Source organism: Orycteropus afer, unplaced genomic scaffold (assembly GCF_000298275.1).
Source record: "Orycteropus afer afer isolate SDZICR_OR568_19922 unplaced genomic scaffold, OryAfe1.0 scaffold00036, whole genome shotgun sequence".
Lineage (NCBI taxonomy): Eukaryota > Metazoa > Chordata > Mammalia > Tubulidentata > Orycteropodidae > Orycteropus > Orycteropus afer.
In genome coordinates this window covers 17,710,192-17,712,465 of record NW_006921623.1, presented here as the reverse complement: position 1 = coordinate 17,712,465, position 2,274 = coordinate 17,710,192, and the positions used below count along the sequence as shown (strand labels likewise).

The 2,274-nt window shown below is 34.9% G+C and overlaps 1 protein-coding gene across 1 annotated transcript in view; it reads left to right on the top strand.

The window, feature by feature from the left end:
* ACAT1 (acetyl-CoA acetyltransferase 1) overlaps positions 1-2,274 on the top strand; it is a 29,336-nt gene that overhangs the window by 5,576 nt on the left and 21,486 nt on the right. Inside the window, exon 5 of the mRNA XM_007936618.1 lies at positions 1,609-1,752. Within this exon, the coding sequence (XP_007934809.1) occupies positions 1,609-1,752 (144 nt within the window). The remainder of the gene's footprint in view (positions 1-1,608; positions 1,753-2,274) is intronic.

The window sequence follows — 2,274 nt, the reverse complement described above, 5'->3', positions numbered from 1 at the left end:
GTGGTCAATGACATGAGACAAAGTATATGTGAACTGCTGTATGGAAAGTGAATTTGCTCTGTAAATCTTCACCCAAATCACAATTAAAAAAAAAAAGATAATTAAGTTTCTTTAGTGTAGAGCTTTTATTTGTCTTTATTCCTGATTATAGCCTGTGAGAAAATATCTTTGGCTTCATTTGTCGTTTGTATTTATATTAACGCTTTACTTCAATCTATTTTTTTTTTTTTTTCAGTTAGCCCTGTAGTACAAGTGAATTTCTTTTGTTGACTTGAAAAGTAAGACGGATTAATTACTAATACTTATTAAATTTCTATTTGTACTTGGCCCTGATAATATAAAAATAAATATGACAGTTTTCTAGCCTCAAAGGAACTTCATCTAATGAAGGGATTCAACATGTAAACATAGCTACAATACAATTAATATGTAGTTAATACTAATAAAAGCATTACACAGTAATTGGGGAACACAAAGAAGGGAAATTGTTCCTAAAAAAGGATACAATTAAGTGGTCAGGGAAATCATGGAGTTTTTTTGGTTTCAGAGGAAATGTAGGCATTTCACATGTTGATAGAGGTGTAAGTTCAGGCACCTTAGACTGAAAGGGAGAGGTTAGTCAGATCATAAAGGGCCTTATGGACTATGCTGAGGACTCCTTTAAGAGAAGTAAAATCATCAGACTGACATTCTAGCCAGAACAACTCAGCTGAGTGTAGATGATGCCTTGGAGGAAGTCAGGCTGGATATCTGAAGATCAAGTAGAAGATTACCACAGCTGTTTGGGGAGAAATGATGAGGACCTCAATTAAGGTCTCTCTCACTGCTATTGAGTCGGCTCCGACTCATAGCAACCCCTCCTTGGGTTTCTAAGGCAGTATCACTATGAAAGTAGATTGCCCAAACTTCCTTCTGAGGAGTGGCTGCTGGGTTTGAACCTCCGGCCTTCTGGTTACTAGTCAAATGCCTTAGGCACTGTGCCACCAGAGAAGGATTATTTCCACACCTGAGATCACTTCTAGGCATTCTGGTGGCACTGTGGTTAAAGCATTGGGCTGCTAACCAGAAGGTCAGCTTTTTGAACCTACCAGCTGCTCCACGGGAGAAAGTTGAGGTAGTCTACTTTGTAAAGATTTACAGCCCTAGAAACCCTGTGGGGGCAGTCATACTCTGTCTTATAGGTTACCTCTGAGTCAGAATCAACTCGATAGCAGTGGGTTTGAGTTTTTAGTTTGAGATTACTTCTGATCTTTTAAACTTCTGGCAGCATAAGTGAAATAAAGGGTTAGAAGGTAAATTAGAAGATTTCAGAAAACATCTTTTTTGGAAATGAGATTCATTTGAAATATCAGATTCCTGGCATTCTTAATATTTATCTCTGATTTTAATTGTCATTACACATTTTAGACCATTTGCTTTCATTGGGATCAAGTGGTAAAGAGGGTACTTCTTATATTCACTAACACTTTTTTTAAAACCCAATAACAAATGTTTAAAAAAATCAAAAAAACGTATTTAGAACATTTTCCTGTTCTAAATAGCTATGTAAAGGATACGCTTGCACCTACCTTTTGAATTGACATTGGGTTTTGTGTGCTGCTTGAGCAGGATGTGATGGTGGCAGGTGGAATGGAGAGCATGTCCAATGTTCCATATGTGATGAACAGAGGAGCAACACCATATGGTGGAATCAAGCTTGAAGACTTGATTGTAAAAGATGGGCTAACAGATGTCTACAATAAAATTCATATGGTAAATGTTTTTGTAATGGAGAAATGCCAGGTAGTATATAATACTGCTTCATTTTTCTTAATACCAGCAGTCCCTGGATTACAAATGAGTTCCATTCCTAAGTCTGTCTTTTGAGGTGAATTTTTATAAAGTTGGAACGGTTAGGTATAGTTCATATCTAACATCAGTTAGTCAAATGTTTGTCCTAGGATATAGTGTATGGTGTACCTTTCTATGCATAAAAAACATTAAAGAAACACTTCCATATATACCAAAAAATCTTTAACATAATAATACAGTAATAATAATGTTTAGATTCATATTGCAAAAATAGTGCATCTTTGTTATTACAACCATTGTATGTACCTCAAATTTTTAATATAGTAGGTTTTAGGAGTTTCATAACTATGTGTTGTATGTAAGAGTTGGACTTTTTTAAAATTTTATTTTTGTAAATGCAGTTTATTGAAATATAATTTATGTACAGTGACATACACAAAACTAAAGTGACATGGGTCAATGCAGTTTTTTTTTTTTTTTTTT